Consider the following 23503-nt stretch of genomic DNA (forward strand, 5'->3'; position numbering starts at 1 on the left):
CGAGGATACCATATTTAGACCAGTGGGGCTGCATAAAACATATTATTGTCCAAAAATATTTTTGGGTCAACTCCCCCTTTATCAAATCATGATCGTATTCCCCCCTTTATTAAATTAAAATAATATTTGCAAAAAGCAGCGTAAGGTAAGCATGATTAAAGGTTTAGCGTGAAACGAAAGTGCTGTTTTGTTTGACAAAAATCACGGACTGCAAAAAATGTACTAGCGCTGTGCATCGTCTCACATCCCAACGGAAACACTGGTAGCGCATGCGCCGTGTTGTAGCGTCACTTGTTTCTAGTCGGACACTTTTAAATGCACACAAAACAATCGATTTGAGTTGGGGAAGTTGAGGCAACGTAAATGTTGTGCCTGAGATTAATAAAATTATTTAAAGCAGTGTTTAATAAGCATCGTCAAGAGTTTGCCTTGCAGGGAGTAGAGTGTTTTAACTTTGTAGCAAAAGCTGTCGATCATGTGGCAGCTATGCGAGCTGGAATGCTAACATGATGCTCAACCCATCCGGCAGCGGCGTATCAGCTGATGACCAAAGAAAATCGGCGGTCGTGCAGCCAAGAATCAGCTTGTACAGAGGCCCCCGATGCGGACACAAAACCAACCCAATAAGTGTCATCCTGGTGAGCTCTGGCAGTCGCGGGAACAAGTTGTTGTTTCGCTACCCGTTCCAACGAACCGCCGAGTGCTCGTCGTCCCACGCAGGTGAACCTTTAGCATCATACTTGGCAGCATCATTTAATCAGTTGCAATATAAACGGATGGGATGTCATACATGCACAAGTTATTGGCTTTCGGATAAAATTTCAAGCTATTGTAAACATAATATGCACTGAATTGCCATTCACGTCCTTGCTGGAAAACAGCACCTAGTGAGGAAAAAAACTGAAACATTTCGAAATGTGCATTTAGATACGACTAAATAAATTCACCTGCAAAAGTTCAATATCCCTGACGCATTGTGAGTAGTGTATGCCAAATGATGACTTAGGCCATATATTCTCCCCTACAAGCGAAACAGCGGAATCGTTATGCGCTGAATACGACGGGAGAAGTTGAAGATCAGGATGGAGATTCAAGGTACTTTCTTTCTTTTAATCTTAATCGTTTTCAGGAACTCAAACACTCAAGTACGTGTTGTGCAGTCCCACCTTCCACACATTAGCTCGTAATGCTTATGAATACATTTGCATTCCATTGTTTCCCCCCCTCATATGATCCCCTCCAGTCAATATAATAACAAAGCAGTGTTAGCATAATTCATGTGAGAACTGTTAGAATCTGCTGAGTTGGGAACGTCATTTACAGTAAATCCGTGCATATCATCAAGCAAAATACATTTGAAAATGTGTTATGTAGCAGTTGTGTAGTAGGCCAATTGGGATGTGTGGACTGCACTGTTTAAAATGTGAAAAAGACCAAAATCTTATTTCAACTTTAAGCATTTCCCATCAGGGGTCACCGCAGTATGGCTTTTAACCATTTGCAGACTAGTAGGGGTGTGAATTACCTAGTACCTTGTGATTCGATCTGTATCACGATTTATAGGTCATGATTCGATTCAATACTGATTAATCCCGATACGAATCTATAAGTCAATTATTGCTATTTTTTCTTGAACTCAAATTTAGAAAATAATAATCAGTAAACTTGTACATGTACACTATAAGATTCATCCATTCATCCATTTTCTTAACCGCTTAGTCCTCACAAGGGTCGCGGGGGTAGCTGGAGCCTATCCCAGCTGGCTTCGGGCAGTAGGCGGGGTTACACCCTGAACTGGTTGCCAGCCAATCACAGGGCACACAGAGACGAACAAACACTGTAAGATTTGTATGAAAATGTATTTATTTATCTGAAACTTCAGTCTTATAACAGTGAGCCACTGTAGGTTGCAATCTGTTTCATGTTTCAACAGCATTGAAATCAAATTTTAAGGTTTAATGTTCCATTAATATAACATTCTTCCATACTTCAAGTGTGAACCCTAAATAAGACATTTTGTTGAATATTTCCATCAAAAATTGATGTTTGAAAATCGATTTGGCTACATATTGAATCGATACGAGAATATCGCGATATATTGCCAAATCGATTTTTTTTTTAACACCCCTACAGACTAGTCAGTGTTTGCCACACCATGTTAAGACTTGGGCGGGCCACCCAAGTAAACTGGCCGCCACACAAGAAGTTTTCAAGAAAATGTAATAAAAATATATTTAAAAAACAAACAAACCAACATGTCCTGATGAGATGTAGCCTGTGTAAACGTTAGTTCACCGTCACTCACTTGTGGCTCTTGAGGCTAGAGGAGACGTAACAAGACTGAGAACCACAGATGTTGTTTTCCCTGCATATAAAGCCTGTCAATGTAGGTGTGGATGTGTGTGTGCGTGAGTGTTGCAGCTTCCCATTTTTGTTTGCTTGTTTCTTTTTGTTTTGTTGATGGCCCCATTCCCATTTCAGAGAGCCATCTTCATTAACTGACGAACAGTTGGTAGCGGGGTAAGACTGGAATCCTCCGAAAGCACCTTTGCCTTTGCTTCCATCACTCGCTGTCTTTTCTTGTATTTAGTGCGACTGGTCGATTTGGATTTAACCTTCTTCCTTTTTTAACGCGTGAGAATGTTCTCGTGCATATTCCCAAGGTGAAACTGTGTTAATTCGCTGTTCTCTTTTGCTGTACTCTGCTTTATTAGAAACCGATTCAAGTGGAATCAAAGCAACCTGTGCAGCATGTTGCACTTGTTGAAATTGGCTGCAAACTCCAATTAAATTCACTTCTTTTTTCTTCTTCCCAATGGTTATGTATTGTGTATTTGTTTTTCTCCAGAGCCTTTCATTGAAGCATGAATGTCATGACACATTAATCCTTTGCAGAATGTTCATCCACGCACAATCACACACACAAAGTCATTTCTATGACACGCAAATCACAGGAAGTGTATGTAATTAAAACCGCTCCAAAAATTTCTCATCTTGAAAATCACTCCTTCCAAATGTGTTTTTTGTTGTTGTTTTTTCTAAACTCCCTCGCATGAACCTCGCCTTTCCGTCTCTTAGGTTTTCCGACAGCATCCTGGCAACCATCCTGGCCACCAAGTCGGACATGTGCGGCAAAAAGTTTGAGCTGAAGATCGACAACGTTCGCTTTGTTGGCCATCCGACTCTGCTGCAGCATCCGCCCATCATTCAGGTCAGCAAGGAGTGAACCTTCACAGCTCTTTGCTGCTCCTTTGTTTACATCACGCTCCCGATACAATTTTGTAATTTTCAACTTGATGCTGTTTACATCATTGCCTCTATCTTGGTCGCATTTGCCCATTTACAACCGACATTTTTTTTTTAAATAGATTTTTAAATCAGACAATTTGGGTAAATTTTAGACTCTACGCTTGGATTTTTTTTTTAATTTGTTCTCTCCAGATGACATAATTTAGCAATTTTGTGACAGGGGCCCAATTTTATGTTAATGTAGATGTTTTATAAAACTTTTGACTTGGATTCTTCATTTAAATTTAAATTTAAATATTTGTCATATTGCACTCCAATTGAGCAAATGAATAATGCATTTTTTTAATTTTAAGAAGTGGAGATATGCTTTGCTGATCATGGAGAAGAATTACATTTTAATTTAAGAAGTTGAAGTTCCTATACGTATACTGGCTGTATGTAGAAAGGCTGTACAGTAAGTAAGCTAAGCAATATATAATAGAAAAGGGTGATACTGATCTATTCTATATATCTTTTAAAGAACATATTTTTGTGGTTGTGTAACAACCTACAGCACAATATTACAGTCACATTTGTTTGAGTTACGCTACTTTCCTAATTGAATATTTTTTTATTATTTTTCATTAATTTATTTAATTAAACATCAATTCATCCATTTTCGTGACCGCTTATTCCTCACAAGAGTCACAGGGGTGCTGGAGCCTATCCCAGGTGCCTTCGAGCAATTTAAATAAACATTTGTTATAAATTTTAATTAATTGAGTTATTTACATTTATTATACTGTATCTGCAGTGTTAGCAAATGTATTTTATTAGACCACCTTACCCTCAATGTTTTGTCTTTAAAGACTGCATGGTTATGAAGTAATTTAATGCAGACTCTTTCCATTTGTGTGCGCTCAGTCAGTTTGACCTTATTCGCCGGTTGTGAGGAATTCCAAGCTGGATTCACCCTTTTTGAGCACTGACGCTGTTGTTTTTGTTCAAGAATGCAAGCACTGCAAATAACTGATATTTGACATATTAATCAAGAAATTTTCACAGCATTTATTTTGTCACAATTAAGAAAATTCAACGTTAATAATAAGCATGATATTAAACATTTTAGAAATATTTTGGGTTATTCCTAAATTTTAGGAGATTTTTTTTCCTACTTCACCAAATTTGATTTGTCAAGAACAATTCTCACATAAATTCTGATAACACTCTTTTTTGTTGTTGTTGATTGGCAGAATAAAATAGAAAAGTTTGAAAAATATATAGATATGATTGAGAAATTAATATAACATCATTGTCTAGTAAAAATATCTCCCTATTTTATTGTTTTGACCTTTTTTGCTTTTTATTGAAAGCAGAAAATTGGATGTACATGTAAAAAAATCATTTTAAAACAATCAAAATAGCAATTTATATTTTTTTTGTATATTTCATTATTATTACTGGACATGGGTGCATTTCTGAGCAAGGTATTTTCCAGATCGTTTTTATTTTACATGTGCAACATGATTTTATTATTGCACCTCTTAAATGTTCCATATAAATTTCACATTTATTATTATTTTTTTCAGGTGTCTAAAACAGATCCTTCGCCAAAGAGGGAGATGCCCACCATGATCCTGTTCAATGTGGTCTTTGCTCTGAGGGTATGAAAAGTCTTGCATATTTAGACACCACCATACACTTCATTAGGTACACCTGCACAAGCTAAAACATAAAAAATATGAAAATATGTCAAAGGTGATAATGCTCAGTTTTGATTGACACCTGACAGCGTGGTCTTATTATAACATTGTCTGCATTTGATTACATACACTACTGAGAGCTGCTACATTTGGAATATTTTCACCCCCAATGTTGCCAAAGAAATGGCAATTTTGCTCCAAAAAATAAGTGAATATCTTGGCTGGGTAAAATGAATAAATTAATGTCAATTTCTGATATGAATATCAGAGTTTGTAATGATTCTGCCTGTGGGTGCGACTCAAAAGAAGGGAGGGGTGAGGGTGGACTGTGTTTTCAAATGATAGTCTTCGCTATCTGTGATGGCAGAGGAGGCCTGAGGGGCAGGGAGGGACATGCATGCATGTTTAATCGTATTGCTTGATGGGGCGACACCTGTTCCTGCCCTTGCTGAGTCATGGTGAGTGGCCCACTCAGCTGAGTAGATGACGGGGGTAAGGGGCTCAAAGAGGCTGAGTCATGTTTTGTGTGGTGGGATCTGCCCGGCGACTGGGATGTTTGTATGCCGTCATTATGAGCAAACATGATATACAGTATTATTATTAATGGTATCAGTAGAACTGTGCTATAGTTGAATGCAGACAACTGAAAGATTGAGAGTGAAATGTATGCATGTAGTAGTAAAAGATTTTCCATTTGACTTTTAAACCAGACAGTCACTCAATTACTGTGCTAATTTTATCTTGATCTAGACACGAACGCTGGTGAACTGTCAGAAGAATCTTCTTCTTCTTTTACATAAACATCTTTAGTGAGTGAGTGAGTGAGTGAGTGATCTGTTGCACACTGTGAACATAAGTTGGGGGAAAAGTACAATGAGGCAAAAATAATAATAATAAAAAACAATCGGAAAAAAAATATTTTGATAAAAAGTAGAAGAAATACAAAAAGTGTTAAAAACAAAAATACTAGATTAATAATGCACCAATATTAGAAAAAAGGACAGATGCATTTGACAAAAAATAAATTACAAATAGTAAAAAAAAAAAAAGGCGGGGGGGGGGGGGGTTGTGGGGTTTATGAATGCTAAACTATTAAATATTACCAAATGTGTTGTAATGTAATGTATGTTTTCACAGGCAAACGCCGACCCGTCGGTCATCAGCTGCATGCAAAACTTGTCCCGCCGCATCGCCATCGCGCTGCAGCACGAGGAGCGCCGCTGCCAGTACCTCACCAGGGAGGCCAAGCTCATGCTGGCCGTGCAGGACGAGATCACCACCGTCAGCGAAAGTGAGACCCCGCGGACCCAATCACACTAAAAAAAAGAATCGTTCAATGCTCTTTTTGTTGTTAGTGAGCCCGCAGTCGCCGTTTAGACAAATTCTGCCCAAATGTAAGCTGGCCAAGGACCTAAAGGAGGCGTATGACAGGTTTGTTTGTGGTCACGGCATCATTTCGTGCTTCGGTGATTTTCACTAAGCATATGTTTCTTCAGTCTGTGTACGACCGGCGTGGTGCGGCTGCACATCAACAACTGGCTGGAGGTGAGCTTCTGCCTCCCGCACAAGATCCACCGCATCGGCGGCAACTACATCCCCCCCGAGGCCTTAGAGCGCAGCCTGAAGGCCATCAGGTGCGCCGTATTCTCATCATGCACCAGCAGATGCGCCGTGTCACACATTAGGGAGAGATGAGACGCTTGGAAAATTTCATGTCTTCATTATAGTGAGCAACATGAGTCGGGTTAGTTCACGACTATCTAAGTATTGATTGAAAATAGGGGCAAAAGTTGAATATAACAGGGGCCGATTTTTGGGGGGAAATAAAATAAAAAGAGCATAAAACTCAAAAACAAAAATATTAGGGAAAGCAATAGAAAATAAAAGACAAATAGTACATCAATATTCGAACAAATGGAGTAAAATGAAAAAACAAAAAAGTAATTTGTTACAGAAGCAAAAATTCAGGATTTCTTAAGTATGAAAAAAGAAAGGCACAATAATAAGAATAAAGTAAATGGTTTGGGGGAAAAAAACACATACTGGTATATTAAGGAAAATATTAAAAAAATACACAGCTAATGTAAAATAATAGAAAAAAACAAAACAATTACATTTCAGATGCACAAAATTTGAGGGGGGGGGGATTTTTTAATTTATATATTTTTTAAACCAAATATTACCAATAAATATATATATTTTTTAAACATATAACACGTAAGACAACATTTTTTTTTTTCAAAGATGCTCAATTTGCCCAAAAATATCTCTACATATAGCCTTTTTATTTGACCATGTATGACTAAAACATCTTCTAATTAGCAGATTAACACCTTAGCTGTTCACAATGGGTGCTCCTGCAAGCCTCTGGTAATAGTTATCAGACTGGATTCGGGTTCGAATTTCCCTCCCTCTGTCTGCCGGTGTCACGTCATGCATGCGGTGTGTACGTGAAGAAGGGAGTGTGCAGCCTCATTCTTTGGGCCACATGTGCCAGTAGCAATTTGAAATTTAGTTTCCTGCATTGAGCAGCTTTAATTACAAATGCACAAATATTTGGCCCACCACCACCACAAATTTTAGGAAATAAATAAGATACATTAGACAAAAAAGTACAGAATTATTTTAAAAAAAACAACAATATTAGATAATACAAATAAAATAAAATAATACAAAAATATTAGACAAACAATACAAAATATTACATGAATGCACACATTTTAGAAAATACATGTTTGTGCAAATGTACCTGATGTTGTGTCTACTCTCCTTTTAACCTTATTAATCCATATAGTTTATATAGTATTTTCTATTGTTATATTTCATGTCTGTGAGTGGTGGTCAGTGGCCTCTATAGATTAATATGTGCACTTGACTGATAACAAGTGGAGTCCTTTGAAAACAAGGCATGTTGGCTGTGATCTACTGCCCCCTGCTGGTAGTTTTGAATCATTACTTCTACTTTTTCACCAGCTGTTTGCACAGCCCAAGGATACGCATGCACCCTCTGACCTCTCCCTCCAGAAAAAGGGCCTTAATTATCTTGATGTGTGGGTGTCATCCAGGCCCTATCATGCTCTGCTGCTGCTGGAAAGTGAGAAGGCGCTGCTGGGCCAACTTCCCGTGGACTGCTCGCCCGCCATGATGCGCCTCATCAAGACGTGCTCGGCGGTGAAAAACCTGCAGCAGCTGGCTCAGGACACTGACCTGGCCCTGCTTCAGGTGAGGCAGCTGTCTACGCACCTTCATGTCAGAAGCAGAGGATGTGAAACATAACAATTGTGGTTCTCCTATTTTAATGTTTGATTTGAGTTGATTACAAATGGCGGGGAGGGAAAAAAAGAAAATGGAAGTCCAGACCTCTGCCAAGTCTCAAAAACAGTGCCTTTAACTTAAATTACTGTCAGATGCGCCATTTTAAGGAGATCCAGAAGGAAATGGGGTTGACATCAAAGTTCAACAGTACTAAATCTGCACTCCCCTTCAAAAGTATTGAAACATTGAGGGCAGTTTTTTTTTTTTTTTTTGTTGCGGGTTTGACATGAAAATGTGAATATGAGCTTTTATTTACATCTGGAGCTCATGTACACAATTTAGCAGATAGCAGCTTTTGTTTGAAGCTGCCCATTTTTCATGTGAGCATAGCGGAATATGACAAGTGTGTCCTGTTATGTTGATGATTCAAACAATGAATAGCAACTTTAGATTTGGGTTTTGCCTGTGAAAACTACTCTGAGTCAGACATGTACAATGCTGACTGTAATTTGATGATTGCCAAATGACACATTGAAGTTAACAGATTACAGTAGCGCCTCAACTTGCAAGTTTTTTGAGATGCAAGCTGTCACTTTACTTTTTTGCCTTGATTTGCTAGCAAACATTTTAGTTACAAGCATTCAAGGTGGCAGCGACCTTAACAAGTCAAAGATGGTGACAAAGTCTCTGGGAGAATACACGCACCACTAGATTTGATAGGGGACGCCCTCATTTAAAGTGTATACATTCCATGATTATGCGGAATTGACGCATATAAATCGACGGGATAATCTGCGCAGCCAAAACAGTGTGCTGCAGAATGCCACTTGTGACTTGGCAATGTGGGATAATACGCCCCTTTGTCACTTAGTTGTGGAACTCTTATGCCGTCTGTATTATACTGCCCCCTAGTGGCCCAAGAATGCACATTAGAAGGAGCACAATATCTGAGTATTGAAACATGAAATCATGATGCACAAACTGTTTGATGTATTACACTCGATTTCATGTATTTTATTACTGACTGTTTTTGTAAGCTACATAGCTGTCAAGTTAAAATGCTCAAGTGTTGCTTTGCTGTCAGATATTCCAAATTGCAGCCCACCTGGTTTACTGGGGCAAGGCCATCATCATCTACCCTCTGTGTGAGAACAACGTCTATATGCTGTCCCCTCATGCCAACATCTACCTGTGAGTTGACACTGCTTATCATATTCATCCAATGTCAGAGTGGTCCAATAAAACGGGACCTCTCTCACTCACTCAATCTCTCTCTTTTTTTCTTTTTTTTTTCTTGAGAGCTCAGTATTGTTATTATGTCATCATCATTGCTCTTTTTTTTCTTTTCTCTTTTCTTTTTATTTTGTAAATCTCTCTTAATGCACTGGGCAGATTCTCACCACAGGCCGAACAGTTTGCACAGCAGTTTCCCGGTCACGACCTTCCTTCCATGTTGGCCAAGTTCTCGCTGCCGGTCTCGCTGGCTGAGTTCAGAAACCCGCTGGAAGCTCCTGCGCAGGAGGTACGACAGCCTCACAAAAAAACGTTTGACATTTGAAACGTCTTTGTTTGAAATGACAATACTAAGAAGTATCAGGAAAACAACAAAACATTGTGATGAAGAATACAAAAATAATATGGAAATAATTCGGTAATACTGTATATAGATAAACATGAAGGATGTTCAATATCACTTTTTTCAGACCGATACCAATACCAGTACTCAACTCGTTGAGTAGTCACTGATACCGACACATTGTATTGATACCACCAGTACTTTTGATACATAACTCCTCCCCCAAATGTGAAATTAATAAAAAAAAAAAAAATCTTCTAATTTCTAGTTCCTGATAGTAAAACAGCCATAATAGGATAGCCATTACTGGTATTGGCCTGTGTTGCGAGTACCGATACCTTAGATATGGGCACTGATACTAATACCTGGTATCCCTAATAAAAATATTGAAAAAAATCTAGACACCAATAGGCTCCCTTGCACAAATCCACTACTTCCTGAACTCAATACCACTCCTTCATTTCCTGTCTTTCATGATTGGACAAACTGATTAATTCAGGTGCGTGTCGTTGGCCATTGTCGTTGTGGTTACTGAGATCAGGCACACCTGGATGAATCAGTTGGTCCAATCATGAAAGACGGGAAATGAAGGAATGGTACTGAGTTCAGGAAGTAGTGGATTTGTGGCAAGAGCCCATTATACAACTATAAAACAAATTGAATAATACCACAAATACTAGAAAAGAATCTAGATAGCTCCGGCTGACCTAGTAATTGAATGTTATGACTGTATGTATAATAGCGAGTAGGTGGGATGACGTGTGCGCATGCCCCGGCCAGGCTCAGCTGATCCAGATGGTGGTGTGGATGCTGCAGCGCCGCCTGCTCATCCAGCTGCACACGTTCGTCTGCCTCATGGTGCCGCCCGCCGAGGACGAGCCCGCTTACAGGGACGACGACCTGCCGCTGGCCGCGCGGGTCGCCGCCGGCCGCGGCCTGAGCACCCCGAGCGCCCTCAGCTTCGGATCTCCAAGTATGGCAACCGTGTGTGTGAGTGTTTTAAGAGAATGTGTGTGAGGGAGAAGGGGAAATAGCAACAATAAAGTTGATTTGCTTGAAGGTGGAAGTCAAGTAAAATATTTACATTAATATCTTCTATGCACCCAACTCTACTTTAAACACGGTATTCTGATTAATTTCCCACTTTTATGCATTTCATGGGGCGGCCATTTTGCCAGTTTTGCCATTTTTCTGCTTAATTCATATTCCTCAAATGCATTTTTAATCAGAATATTTTAAGTTGACAAATTGAGCATCATGATTTTGTGTCTATATATATTTTTTTTATAAACATTAACAAATACAACTGGCTGTGTGACCATGTGTGTTCTCCCTATTGTGTGCAGCAAGCAGCGACGACATGACCCTGACCAGCCCCAGCATGGACAACTCCAGTGCAGAGTTGGCCCCCGGCGGTGACGATTCTCCCCTCAACAAAAGGATTTTGCTGACCGAAACCCTGCTGGCCAGCCTGTCGGAACACGAGAGACAGTTCATCCTCAACATCCCAGCTGCGCAGAATCAGGAGGATCTCCGCATGTTTGCCAGGTCACTAAGTTAGCTCTTACGCTTTGATATCTCTCTCTGTGGTTGTAGGTACAGTAATTTCTGGACTACAAGCCGCACCCGACTATAAGCCGCAGGTGTTTTAACTCTTTGACTGCCAGACGTTTTCAGAAACGGGATGTCGCCAGTGCCAGCCGATATAAGCATTTTGACTGATCTTTCAAGGTCCACAGAAAATGCTGTGTTTGGACTATGGAAACACACATACTACCAAATGAAAGATTATACCAGATACCCAATCTTGTCAAAAGAGAGTCATTGCTGCCATCTAGGGGCCAAAAATAGTCATTAGGCTAACTAGAGCTGCTTGAAACTTTCACCACAGCTGGCCAAGGCTTTCCTCCACCCGTTTCCAATTTTTTTTTTTTTTAAATTGGATGACGTCTTTTAACGTCATTGGCGGCCCTCCGTAGGTTTTTACTTGACGTCTTTTAACGTCCATGGCAGTCAAAGAGTTAATGTTACCGCACCGGGTTCTTACTACTTTCTTTTCCGTAATGAGGGCGTAAATTGTCTCGCTCTCGTTCTGTCTCTTCTACTGTATTTGGGCTCACTTGGTTTGTTTTGCTCTTGCCTGACGCTCTTGCGCTTCCTTTATAGTGCGCCCCCTTGTGATCTGATGGATAAGCCGCACCTTTGTATTAGCCACAGGGTCAAATGCAAGTGAAAAAAGTAGCGGCTTATAGTCCAGAAATTACTGTAGTGATAAATATGCCGCTGTCATTATTCATAATGTGGAAAAAAAAAACAGATATAAATATCGGTTACATTGGTGATGCCTCTCCCAGTTAAAAATGTACTGTCAAATTATACATAAAACTAGAAATAATTAACAATAAACAGATGGGCTAAAGCATCAAGTAGCATTGTTAAATAGAAAAATAAAACAACTCACAGGAATGTTTTCTTGATCCTCTGTGATAAATGACTAAGAATGCTGTAGTTTATCCAGTCATTTACCCATTCATGACTGTATTATACTGCTCCCCAGTGGCCCAGTCATGCACACAAGAAGGAATCGCAATGAATTAATCATAATACACAAACCATTTATTTGTTTTCATTATTTAATTGTTATTGTCGTCAGGCATGGGCACAAACATTTGGTTGGGGGAGGCAGGCGCCCAAGTCAAAAATGTTTACCCATCACCAAAATAATTAGCATTAAGAAAATAATAAAAATTAGTAAATGCATGTACTGTGGTTTCTTTCCATAACATGATCAACACAGTCAACAAACCTAAGCTACAGTGGGGATAAAAACGGGTAGATATCTCACGAGAACTCAAATGCCAATCTGATATCAAAAAATCTTTAGGGGGAATTGGTGATGTAGTTTGAAATATATATATATATATATATATATATATATTCAACATTTTAACAACCTTTTTATCAAAATAGGGCTGGTGTTTAAGCACCACTTGAGGTCTGTCTGTGAATGTGCCTGCGTTGTGAGCTATGTGTCTAAATTAAAAAAAAAAAAAAAACATTACAAAAAATTTAATTTTTTTGCAGGGGGAAGGCTCGAGTAAAATAATGCAATTACCATTCATTTCAAAGGAGAAAGATGATTTGAGATTAAACTTCTATCTCAAGGCAGCACTTGTATTAAACATAATCACAAAGACGTGCAACACTTGCATTTGCCCTCTTAGGGTCATAATTTTTATTCATTAATCTTTTAAAAGCGCAATTTTTCCCCATAAAAAATATTTTTTTTAAACTTGCAGGCTGCTGCACTATTTCCGAGGCCACCATCACTTGGAGGAGATCATGTACAATGAGAACATGCGGCGCTCTCAGCTCAAGACGCTCTTGGACAAGTTCCGCAGCGTGCTGGTGGTGACCAATCACGAAGATCCCATCATCTCCATTTTCCAGTCTCCCACAGAGTAGCTTGGTAGTCGTCGTCGTGGTAGTCGTAGCAGCAGCGCCAGTCGGACGCCGTCAGTCATGACATGTGCCTGGAAATTCATGTTTAAAGACAGAAAAAAGGTTGATTTATGTTGATTTACATGACATGGAGACAGTTTATTTTGTATCCTTTATGAGCCAATTTCAAATAATAAATTATTTTGTACATAGTAGAGAAGAGGCCTTGAGTGTTCAGATAAGGGGAGATGATGGGGGTGGCAGATGTCTTTGGACTGTGGAGGGGGGCACACGCTGAGTAATTAGCTTTCCAGACGTCCACCTCACGGATCCCGGAGGTGGGAAGACCACTCAGGACATCAGATGGGCTGTTTTTGCGCTTTGAAGGGGAGGCGAGGGCGTTCCAAACATCTGTGGATTCAATAAAAACTCAAGTCAAACCCGCCAAACCCGAGGCATGGATGCTTATTTAAATAAAAAAAAAAAGTGACTCTCAGCAAATCTCAGCCCAAGACATGGGTTGACTTAAATTTTGTTTTTGGTGTGTACAAAAGTGAGTTGCTACTCCATATTTCACTTTTTGAGAACTAATATTGGACTGAAGAGGATTCTCCCACCTCAAAATTATTTCCCCACCTTTGACAGATTGCAGTTGTCCAAAATGTCTCATGTTAAGATGATTAATTAAATCTTTCAAACACAAGACCTGTGGGCCACACGTAATTGATTACTTTGTGCTTATTAACATAACCCCCCCCCACACACACACTGAATTTATACACCCATGACTATGAGTCTAACCTGGTTGAAGATCCAAAGCCACTTTAAAGCAAAGGGGCGGAGTCACCATCATGCAGAAACATCCACATACTCATATAAGGTATTCCACCCCAAAAAATTCCAGAAGACTTTTTGTGAAATTTGTCGCATGCCATCTTTTAACTGAGTTTGTGAAAAACCTCAAATTGACTGACAGGAAAAAGTGTGCAATTGATTCAGAGTCTGAGTCTCAAAAATGTTGTCCTTTTATGTTTTGTTACACAGAGTTTGACAGTTGAGGTCCGATTGATTCTCTCTTCTTTCAGCCATTTTGTCAACCACGCTAACAAAAGTGTTCCCTTGGAGGTAAAACCGCAGAGGCTTCTTGGCCCACTCCCCGTGGGACTCGATGCCAATGCGCGGCGCCTCCACCACGACCTCACGGTGGGCGTCTCCCGCGGCGGGATCCGCGTCCTCCAGCCACACCTCCGGGTCGGACGCCAGGTCACGGCGGTCGAAGTGTCGCGGGACATCCAGGGCCTGGCACAGCTTGGAGGGGCCGTTGCATAGTTCTTTGTCCTTGAGGGGACGAGCTCCCTCTTTGCGTCTGGCGGCCCTCAGCTGCCTCATGATAGCGTGGCCCTGCAGCGGCTCCAGCGCGCGCAACAGCACGGCGGAGCCGTCGCCTGTAAGACACAAAACCAAATGTTACGCTTTGTTGCTCCACTTCTACTTGGCCTTCATTACACACAATACATCAGGGGTTCTCAAATTTTGGGGGTCCTGGAACCCCTGACTGATGTTTTTTTTTAAGGAATATCTCATTATCCTAATACCAATTTAAATTACTGTTAAAATATTAAAATACCATAACTACCATGTGGGCCTTTGCCACCATCTTATGGCATCTAAAGACAATTACTGTAATTGAATTACAGCACCAATTATACAGATTTTCGCTTCAACAGCAGGGCTCCATCCCGATCCCACGTGATGTTCTGTAAAATCACTGTACATCATACACCATTTAAGCTTCCATTGACCTTGACTTGAGACGTTCATGCAGAGGTAGATGCCATAGATGGGGTACACGTATATGGTGCCGGGCTTCATGAACATGGCCGTGTTCCTCTCTGTGCGCTTGCCCCCAGCAGAGTGTGACGCCTTATCTTCTCCCCCCAAGTACGCCTCAGTCTCCACCACGCGGCCTCTCAGCTCTGTGCCGTCCTCACGCCGACGCACCAGGAACTTTCAAACGAGGATGCAAAAACACAAGTATGTAAAACTGCCTTTCATGTTTTCTAAGCCTAAACATTGCTTTAAAAAAGATATAAACGCATACCAGTCAGCACCTCATTAGGTACACCTGCACTGCACAATGTGAGATACAAGATTGTATCCAAAATCGTATGAGAAAAATGCTTGGTTTTGATTGACACAGGAAGATTATATTGTAATCACTTCATTGGGATTTTTGGGGAGTGATCAATTTACATTGTTAGAGACATGTATTAAAAACAGTTTTTGTTCACAATTGACACAGAGATTTTAACAGTGCTTGAGCTCTTAACTCAGACCAAAAAGTAATCTTTCTTCCATTTTGTTAAAGTTATGACTCAGTTATGCTGTTCATATGATTATATTATATGGCAAGAAACTGTTTTCTTGATAATTGACATGGTTAGGGATGTTTTATTAGATATGGTAATAAACACTGTTAAGAGATTAAACATACTGTATGCCATCCAGTACAGTGTACGGTAAAAACAAACACTGGCACTAGTGAATAAACACTTATGCAGAGACAGATATATCATATGGGAATAATAAACACTTATTTTTGCACACAACTAACAGAGTTATGGGTACTTTGTATTTAAATATATATATATATATATATATATATATATATATATATATATATATATATGGTTACTTGCGCACAATTGACACTCGTAGACAATGTTATAAATGATTTTTGTGTATAACTCATACTGCCAGAGATTTAAACAGTACTTGAGAGCTATAAATAAAATAAAAAAATACTGTGTGCTGTACAAGCAAAATTACCTTCAACCTGAAGTGTTACTTTCGAATGTAATTATTTACATTACATTTAATGTTGCTGTATAAAAAGTATCTTAAGTGTTTTATCCATGGCTTCAGCCACCAGGTGACACCCAAGTTACCTTGCCGAGGAAAGCTTTGGCCAAAGCGACGCAAGGTTGTGTGAAGAAATCCTCTCCCAGTCTCCTCCGCAGGTCAGTAGTTTGACCGCCACTGAAATAAACACTGTGCACCGTTTCATTCACTTTGTGCTGTTTGCTCCCAGCGACTGATTCGCTCTCAGTAGTTGTTTTTTGGTCAATTTTGCATGACGTCAGCTTTCTCTTACGCTCCGCCATTATCATGTATTACATGAAAGTGAGTGTTTTAATTAGCGTTGTTTTTGAGAAGCGCTTTTCTTTTTTTACTTGTCTGTCCTGGAGGTTTGTTATGATTAATGTGAACGAGCTACTGCTAAACAGGAAGTAAATACATGAAGTGATACGACAAGCGTGTTTGCTCTTAAAGGGAACGCGCACCTTATGTCAATGCAAACGAGCTACTGCTAAACAGGAAGTAAATACATGCAGTGATACGACAAGCGTGTTTGCTCTTAAAGGGAACGCGCACCTTATGTCAATGCAAACATACATACTGAATATTTTCTCTTCATATATTTGTTTTGTTTGGACTAGTGGTTAGTACGTCCGCTTCAGAGTTCTAATATTCTAGGTTTGAATCCCAGCTACTTAGAAGATATGATTCTGTTGAATCATATGAAAAATAAAATATGAATTCTGCTGAATGGCAACGGATAAATGTACCTTGTGCCATCTAGTGGTGTAGAATTCAATTTTTCTGCCTATCACAATACGTTGCTAGCATAGATAGGTGAACGAAGAAGTATTTAATGAATAAACAGTGATTTTCAGACAAATTATGTGGATAGTTTTTCTGTGACACCGCTGATGCTCTCTTGGATGTCACGTACTACCTTGAATGGAAATCATTGCCTTAGTGGTTTGGCTGGCGACCAATGCATGGTCTCTACCCTGCCTCCTGCGAAAAATAGTATTAAGAACTAAAATGCTAATTATATAATGTACAAAAAATTAACAAATGTAAAAATCTCCAAATTTTATGGCAAAACAAAGACATTCACAAATGATACAAAATAATAGGAAAAAAAAGCGCAAATGTTAGAAACATACCTCATTGTGGACACAACTATTAGAAAATATCCAAACAAATATTACCGGGTATATTACATTTTACAGTTATGTTCAGGGGTTTATCCAGTTTTACTTTATTAGTCTAAAAAATATTTATTGCAGTAATGCATCTTTATATGCCGATGACAGATAATGACAGGCAGAACAATGAATGCTCTTCCACTAAATGACAGAAGGTACGATAATCCAATGTATTCGCCTTTTGCCCTTCATAAAACAAAAACATTTCACATTCAGTAAGTACATTTATGAGTAAAGTTCAACATAAGTCCAGTATTTATCATGTATAAAATTTTATAACACACATAAGATTTTTCCAATTTGACAAGTGTGTTTTGCCTTTCAGTCTAATGATTTCAGTTGACCCTAAGAGGTTATAAATAGAGCTCGCATGTGCTTTAGCCCAGAAAGGGGACAACGCCAATTTGGCTTCAGGCACTTTGGATCCCTATGGCTTCCCTGGCACTCAAACTGCTAGTGACAGAACCCCCCCCCCCCCCAAATAAATCTCATCTTCAGGATCTTATTGTTTAAAATTGGATAATTCAGGATTGCTTTTGCTCTTCTGTTTGGCAATAAACCAATTTGCTGATTTAAACCAGCGTGACAGCCACCTGGAAATGTGCTGACCGTGTCCAGTCAAGTCGTCCCTTGCGCGGATTGTTGACTTTGTGAGTGGGATAGCCGTTGGAGCGGCTTTTGAGGCCGCTGTTTGCTTTGCACCTCCCTGCAGCCTGTCAGCGGCCGCAGAGTGAAGTCTGAGCTGGTTTTGCCGTTACAGTCACAAAGCTGCATCTTGTATAACCTCTGCACTAGAGATATTTTCAAAATGTCTGTCAAGGCACATTCAGCTTCCTCAACGGAACATGCGAAGCTCATTACTGCGAGAACGAGGAGGACGAGTGTATCTTCTCAGCGTTTGATGCTTTTAATGATTCATGGCGTATGATTAATGATTCATGCGGCCCTATAAAGCCTGCAAAAGTGTGGCGTGCGATGCACAGACCACAGGTGGTCTGCCTCACATTGAGGTTAAATCACCATGTTAGAGAAGACACATACAAAAAAGAAAAACATCTCACATGTCCTTGACACCTACAGGAAGTGAAATAGGTGGGGATTGGGGGGGACTTCTTGCTCCTGTGTGCAGCTTGAATAGACTCCACTCTTCAGGGAAGATTTTGTGCAAGATGTTTGAGTGAGTCCATTGAGCCGGAAGAACATTCATTAGTTTGGAAGTCTAGTACAGGGACTGAATTGTTTCTTAAGACACCCTCATAATCTTAATGCTAATTAAACATATAGCTAGCATGTTTGGAGGAAAAAGTCGTAATGTTACAATAACTTAGCCTATTTTCTTTTAGAGAAAAAAAATGTGACCTTAAGATAATAAAAACATAATAAGGGTAAAAAGATGTAATCTTGTGAAAATCATTATTTTAATAAAAAAGCGTTTAACAAGGAAAGAAAATAACTTTTCTTTTCTCATAACATTATGCTATTTATTCTGGAAAAACGTCTTTATTCTCTAAAAAATAGGACTATATCCTTAAAAAAAAATATTTGTCCGAGTGGTTGTAACTCAACATAATTTATTTATTTTTTTTTACCTGAGTACTTTTGTCAAGAAACACTACTTTTACTCTGTTACCTTGAGGTACATTCTGCTTTCTTCTTGTATTTTTATCTGCAGATATCTATTATTGCTTGAGCGATTTTGGTCTGTCAGCGAGACTAATTGACATTTACTAACTTTAATAACTAACTACATTTACTAATTGCCCAATCAAGCAGAGCCAGGCGGTCACATGGCTACACCCAGTCTCTGGGTGATGGTCCCACACAGAAGTTACCACCAAAGTGTGAATGTGTGAGCGCACGCATAATGTACCCATTGTGGAGTGTCCCGAAAAGTGCTATATAAATTGGATGCATTATTATTTATTATTATAAAATGGATGGATGGTGTCTGCCTAAAAAATGCAGCATTTCAGCCTACAAGAACTCCACTTGGAAATTGAGAAAACACATTGCGGTTTTCTATGTAATCTCTGGCTGATGAGCCTATTGTGCTGTTTTACGAATGTGAAGACAATAAGAGCGTTTCTTGTGGCAGAACCTCTCTTAATATATAATGTTATTTTAGAATGATTTTATGTAGTATTGTTTTAGTTAAAGTAATATTGGTGGGAAATATATTAAGTTGACTATTTGACATTCATGCTTGGATTAAATTAAATAAAAACTGAAATTTTACCAATTATTAAGTACTTGAGTACTAGTCACTCTTATAGCAGTAATTATTTGCATGGCTGCCTTTTACTTTTACTTGTGTGATGTTATTCCAAAATAACGGTCATGGCCTCGTGGTGTATTTCACTTCTGCTTTTTACAGAATGGCATCCGTTGAGGAACCATTTTATGTAAGTCACGTCAATAGACAAAGAATCTGACTGTGTGTCCTCATTAAAACGTTGACCTTTCTTTTTTTACTTTGTCATAAAGCTATCAAACGTTTCACCGGAGTCAGGCAGTAAAACGTTGTTGTTGTTTTTCCAGGCCTGTCTACTGTACAGGGGTCTTTTTGTGCCCTTTTTTTTTTTACTTTTATTTTATTTTAAAGATCCCCTTCTGCTGCAGTGTTTAGCAGCAGCAGCAAGCTTGGGTGCTCATTGAAGCAAGCAGCTCCGAAGAGCAGCAGTGGCGCCAGAAAACAACAACAAAGTCACTCTGTGCTGTTCCAAGACACGAGCTTTCTTCCATTTAGTCAAAGGAAAGAGGAAACATTTCTTAATTCTTTTGACAGCATTCTTTTAGTTAAGCATTACCCTGGCGCTCAACCCTTTTTATCAGTGTTTGATAGATGAGGCTTCAGGGGGGCCTTGAGTGCTGCTAAGGTCCCGAGTTGCTTCCTAATTGCAGCTTTTACCCTCGCCTTAACTTATGACAGTCCCGAAGGGGAAACGTCGCCATTCATTATCCCCCACCCCACGGCTTCGTGCTTTATCAATCAGAGACTCCCAGCAGGCTAGTGAACGTGTCTTAGTGCATGTTAAGTCAATTGTGCTGGAAAGTCTAATGTATGAGCTCCTGTGGATGATCAGCAGCAATTAGGAGAATCTCTAAGAATGATCTTAACAAACCCGAGTAGTTGTCAGTGGCTCCGTACATTACTGTAGTGTAGATATTCTCACAGTTAAAATAATATTAACATAAATGGATACATTTTCACCATGATGCAAGCAACCAACACACTTGTTAATCAGTTAATTAATTAATCAATCAGGAGATGATTATTTTGTATCTTTTTTTTGTGTAGTATGTGGACATTTGTGATCTAATACGCTTGTATTTTTCCTCACAAAGTTTGTATTTTTCACAATATGTGTGTACATTTGTCTAATAATTATATATGTTTTCTTATATTTATTTTCTATTTGTACATTTTTAATATACTATTTTCTAGTTAATATATATTTTTGTCAAAAATCGTGTATTTTCTTTTGTGTGTCTAATGTTTGGTATTTTCCTTTTTATTTTGTATTTGTTATTATTGAGCCTTTTTTTGCAATATTTGTAATTTTTGTAATGTTTTATTTAGTTGTGTAATTTGTCTTTATTTGTATTTAGAGTCCACTGTAATACTAATTAAAAAAATATATTCATTTATATTTCGGTCTTACTCATGTGTTTAGATGATATGTTCATCGAATATTTTTGCGTTTTTTTCCCCAGTGATATTCGATACCACTTTTCTTTGACTGATACCAGTACAAGTACTCAACTTCTGAGTAGTCACCGATACCAATACCAAGTACCAATACCATTAGTACTTTTGATACATAAACTTTCCCCCACAAAAAACTATTAGACCTACTGGTACTTAAAGAAAAAATACCTTTACATCCCAATATTGCATTTTTCTTAAAATTGTCTGTAATTAATGGCAATTTTCTATTCTTCTAATTGCTAGTTTCTAATTCCTCATTGCAAAACGGTCTCAAGAGAGCGGCCAATACTGGTATTGGCTGTTGGCCTCAAGTGTAGCGCCTTCAAAGGAACTGTCCATGACGTTACAATAGGTAAGTGTAATCGTACTGTACATGATAATTCTGTTAGCCTGACACTACCCGTCAGAAGTTATAAGACATCACTTTATAACATCTGTCTTCATGTGCCTTAATGGAGATGCAGATAAGAAGACATTTCCATGAAACAGAGTCTCTCGTGCACTAAAAACCTCAGCCGAGGACGACCGCCTTACCCCCTTGTCAGCACGTCGGAAGCCCTCCGCTTCCCACCATCCATCACCCATCCGCCAGAATATTCCCAGGTGGAGCCGAGCTGTCGCTCAAGCTGTGATGGAATGCGCTGGTCTTTTCATTAAATGTAGCGGCAGAGTGCTGCGTCTCAATCCGAAGCTTCACTCCCTTCTGCAGAGCAGGAATAAGTGATTGTGGGCTTTAGATCTATTTTTTTTTTTTGACAAAGCAGGACCTGTGAAGGTGAATTAGGATGTGTCTTTAAGCCACTGTAATGTGAAATCATGTCTGTCCACACATGGGAATCTCATTTTGTACGTGTGTGTGTGTGTCCTCTGAAATCTTCATCCCCTCCATCTGTTCACGTTGACAGCGTCCCTCTTTATCGTTGCTTGTGATTTACATTTCCTGCTACGCACATTCAGACGTACACTGCATTTAGTGCATGGAAGATGCATTCTGTCTGCCTTCACTGCTCTGTTAGCATTCAGCAGCAGACGCCACGCAATTCTGAAGACAAATCAGAGGAAATTATATAAAATGCTTCAAAACATCGAACCCATAAATCTTCATAATGATTAATTAACATCATTGCATCATATTTGTTCATAAATTTTGTATGGGCCTCAGAGGTTATAAAAAAGTTCTCCACCCTTTAGAATTATTCATCATTGCACATCATCAATCACAAGCTAGCTGTACAGTACATCCATTTTCTTTGAGTCCCCAATCAAGTTAGCATTACACAAGATATAATCAGCTGGCAAACGTCATATGTCTAATCTACCTTCGAACAGGGCTGAACTGGCACAGAAAAATGGCGCTGTCATTGTGGCTTACTGGCTTCTGCATGTAACTGAGGAGTCGTCGTTTTTCTCATACCATCCACGGTCCGGGTTTCATGAAATACTGGAGAAATTGCATGTGAATGCTGTGAAAGCTAAATTCTAATATTTAAATGTGTGTGGAATGCTTTGGGAATGCTTATGAAGTATACTGAAATATAAATTAAGTGAAAATTACAAATTATTAATTGTAGCTGAATGGTAAATAACTCAATCAGAACTTAAACTGCAATCGGCCTAAGCAGGGATTCAAACCTTTATCTCAAATTTGCTGTACAAATGCTCCGTCGCACTTCCTCAGCCAAAGTGGACTTGCTGTTATGCGAAATTTAATGTTTACAAAAAGTCTGCTCCAAGTGGGATTTGAACCCTCGAACCCAACTCACCAGTCCTTTGATTTAAATAAATCTCTGACATGGCATGTAATTGCAATGCTGTATAATAGCCGATCCTGAATGGGAATATGCGTTTATTCATTTAAGTGAAATCATAATGCATTTCCCCATATGATAGTCGGTATCAGAGATGGGAAGTATTTAAGTACAAATGCTTTGTTACTGTACTTGAGTAGTTTTTTTTCTGTACTTTGTACTTTCCTGAGTATTTATTTTTTAGACTTCTTTTTACTTTTATCCATTACATATTAACATGCAATTGGCTAGATTAGAACAACCCGTAAACATGAGGGCAAAGCGCGCCGCCACAACAGAGGATACTTTGAACTTGAGAATGTTGCAGACTCCCAGTCAACAATATGAAAGGTTCAATCATGTCAGCGAGAAGGAGTGGACCGGCAACATGAGCGAGTGATACTCAACACTGTTGACTCAACGCAGGGCAAGTCAGAGACTCAACTGGCCGATGTATACCCATTTTTGCTCCATTAGCTAATATCTTTCAAATGGATGTGTAAAAATACATTTTACTTCTGCTAGCCAAGTACATTTCAGAGCCTGTACTTTATTTACTTTTACTAGAGTAATTATTTGAGCGAGTACTTTTACCAAAGTTGGTTTGGTAAATGTACCTTTTAGCATTCACACAACATTAAATGTTCGTTGCCACACAATCAGTGTGAATGTTTGTCTCGGCATTCATACAATGATATATTTGAATGTTTGTCTGTCAGCATTCTCACAATTAGAAGATTGAGAAA

The 23503-nt window shown here is 39.1% G+C and overlaps 2 protein-coding genes and 1 long non-coding RNA gene across 6 annotated transcripts; 2 read left to right on the forward strand and 1 right to left on the reverse strand.

Annotated features, from left to right (window-relative positions):
• The first annotated feature begins 312 nt into the window (after nt 1-312).
• Nucleotides 313-13926, forward strand: nprl3 (NPR3-like, GATOR1 complex subunit). Of its 3 annotated transcripts, XM_077559215.1 has the most exons (14): nt 313-720; nt 1029-1095; nt 2482-2520; nt 3079-3211; nt 4818-4892; nt 6069-6222; nt 6287-6362; nt 6428-6565; nt 7997-8153; nt 9271-9377; nt 9579-9708; nt 10543-10735; nt 11109-11310; nt 13062-13926. In XM_077559215.1, exons 1-14 carry the CDS (start codon nt 507-509, stop codon nt 13225-13227), a joined length of 1851 nt encoding a protein of 616 aa, XP_077415341.1. In that variant the 5' UTR covers nt 313-506; the 3' UTR covers nt 13228-13926. The 3 variants fall into 3 exon arrangements, with proteins under 3 accessions (XP_077415341.1, XP_077415342.1, XP_077415343.1); XM_077559216.1 differs by lacking the exon at nt 2482-2520; XM_077559217.1 differs by lacking the exon at nt 13062-13926 and having other exon boundaries at nt 10543-10752; nt 11109-11275.
• Nucleotides 12968-16561, reverse strand: mpg (N-methylpurine DNA glycosylase). Its single transcript, XM_077559218.1, has 4 exons — nt 16152-16561; nt 15006-15210; nt 14005-14648; nt 12968-13614 (listed from the first exon to the last, which is right to left on the reverse strand). The coding sequence occupies exons 1-3, from the start codon at nt 16371-16373 to the stop codon at nt 14230-14232; spliced, it is 846 nt and encodes a 281-aa protein (XP_077415344.1). The 5' UTR covers nt 16374-16561; the 3' UTR covers nt 12968-13614; nt 14005-14229.
• On the forward strand, nt 16134-22267 carry LOC144044668 (uncharacterized). 2 transcript variants are annotated; one of them, XR_013291321.1, is made up of 3 exons: nt 16134-16223; nt 21214-21322; nt 21429-22267. It is a non-coding gene; the product is annotated as an uncharacterized LOC144044668 (long non-coding RNA). The 2 variants fall into 2 exon arrangements; XR_013291323.1 differs by having other exon boundaries at nt 21435-22267.
• Nucleotides 22268-23503: the final 1236 nt, after the last annotated feature.

The sequence above is a fragment of the Vanacampus margaritifer genome, chromosome 2, assembly GCF_051991255.1.
Source record: "Vanacampus margaritifer isolate UIUO_Vmar chromosome 2, RoL_Vmar_1.0, whole genome shotgun sequence".
NCBI classification, from domain to species: Eukaryota; Metazoa; Chordata; class Actinopteri; order Syngnathiformes; family Syngnathidae; genus Vanacampus; species Vanacampus margaritifer.